Source organism: Plasmodium gaboni, chromosome 12 (assembly GCF_001602025.1).
Source record: "Plasmodium gaboni strain SY75 chromosome 12, whole genome shotgun sequence".
Classification (NCBI taxonomy): domain Eukaryota; phylum Apicomplexa; class Aconoidasida; order Haemosporida; family Plasmodiidae; genus Plasmodium; species Plasmodium gaboni.
In genome coordinates this window covers 1,385,853-1,387,901 of record NC_031492.1, presented here as the reverse complement: position 1 = coordinate 1,387,901, position 2,049 = coordinate 1,385,853, and the positions used below count along the sequence as shown (strand labels likewise).

At 19.8% G+C, this 2,049-nt stretch overlaps 1 protein-coding gene across 1 annotated transcript; it reads left to right on the top strand.

Annotated features, from left to right (window-relative positions):
- Window positions 1–134: 134 nt before the first annotated feature.
- Window positions 135–1,316, top strand: PGSY75_1238600 (putative sphingomyelin phosphodiesterase; the record flags this gene model as incomplete). The annotated part of the gene is made up of 1 exon (XM_018786954.1): window positions 135–1,316. One exon carries the CDS (start codon window positions 135–137, stop codon window positions 1,314–1,316), a length of 1,182 nt encoding a protein of 393 aa, XP_018640819.1.
- Window positions 1,317–2,049: the final 733 nt, after the last annotated feature.

Sequence of the window (2,049 nt, the reverse complement as noted above, 5' to 3'; positions counted from 1 at the left end):
AAAAAAAAAAAAAAAAAAAAAAAAAAAAAAAAATTATTAACGTTCATGTAATATCTTTGTATAATAAATTTAATTGAATAAAGAAAAAAAAAAAAAAAAAAATCTATTATCATTAATGTTTATAAGTAATAAAGATGCCAAGAATAGATGTATCAAAAGATGTAAAGCTTACAATTATGTCCTACAACATTCAAATGTTGTCTATTCCATTTAGTGTGCATTTGAACAGCTGGACAAGAAGAAATGCCATAATTGATTATATATGTTCACTTGATGATATATACGATATTGATATATTAGTTCTAAATGAAGTGTTTACGAAAAAATGCTACAAACTTTTAACAAGTGGGAAAATAAAAGAGAAATTTCCTTACCATACAAATGTAATAGGTCGCAATTACAAGCGCCATGATAATTATAATGACAGTTCATCAAGTACTGGACAAAAAGACGGTTTATCATTTCATTCAAGTGATACTAATATAAATATTGAAAGTAATCGTGGTATATCAAATTATGTGAGTGAACAGATGGAATACATACGAAAAAATAAGGAAAATCATAAAAATAAGTTAAGTAAAATTTCTGAAGATATAAGTGAAAATTCAAATAGTTCATATAATTCAAATTTTGATAGTATAACTGGAAAACGTAAATTCTTTCATTTTGTTAATGGAGGTGTGATTGTTCTATCGAAACACAAAATATTACATAAGCACGCATTAATATATTCTAGTGGTAAATTTCCAGATGTATTTTGTTCCAAAGGAGCTATATATTTAAAATGTGATGTAATGAACAAAAAGGTAAATGTTGTAGCTACACATTTACAAGCAGGTGATAATAAAGAACAACAGAAGTGTAGATGGAAACAAATCGATGAATTAAGCAAATGGGTATATGAAGGAATTCCTAGTACATTTATTAAGAAATTTGAATCATTGTTTTTTGTAGGAGATTTTAATATAAGATATAATGCAGATAGATTATTTTTAGATAAAGTTTTATCAGATAATTACTTAAATAGTTATGTAACAAAAAAATCTTTAGATACAACTTATGACTCTTTTTTAAATGATTATTGTAGATATATCGAAAGAGATTATAACTATAAACATAAATATACTTTAGATTATATACTAGTAGCAAATAATTCAAATGTGGAAATTATTGTCCCACAAACATCTATACAAAATTATTATAAATCATTATATTTTATAAAATTCTTTTTAGGAATTATTCCATATAAAACTACATACATACACCATCCCAGTGACCACTTTCCAATATATGCAACATTTCTTATTTTAAGTTAATGATATTAAATATATATTTGTCCCACAAACATCTATACAAAATTATTATAAATCATTATATTTTATAAAATTCTTTTTAGGAATTATTCCATATAAAACTACATACATACACCATCCCAGTGACCACTTTCCAATATATGCAACATTTCTTATTTTAAGTTAATGATATTAAATATATATAGATATATATAGATATATATATATATATGTAGATATATGCTTTTATATGTTAACATTTTTATTTTCTATTTTTTTTTTTTTGAGCAAAAAAATAATATATGAAAATCCATAAGTGGAAGGTATAAATTAAATATATGTGAAATATATATCTTTTTTTTTCTTTTTAATTAAGGATTTATTCATTTTTACATTAAAGAAAAGTATATATATATATATATATATATATATATATATATATATATAAGAAAAAATAAATGAAAAGAAAAAAACATTCCCATTATATATATATATATATATATATATATATTTATATATGTATATTTATATTTTATTTATTTATTTTTATTTTTTTTTGTTCATTTAGCTTTATTTTATTTTATTTCATTTTATATTTCTTTTTTTTTTTTTTTTTTTTTTTTTTTTGTTTTTTTTTTTTTTGTTTTTTTTTCCATTTTCTTTTTTTTTTTTTTTTTTTTTATATTTATAATTTTTTTTTTTTTTTTTTTTTTTTTTCATTTGAATTAATAATTTTTTTTTAAATAATTTTATTTTT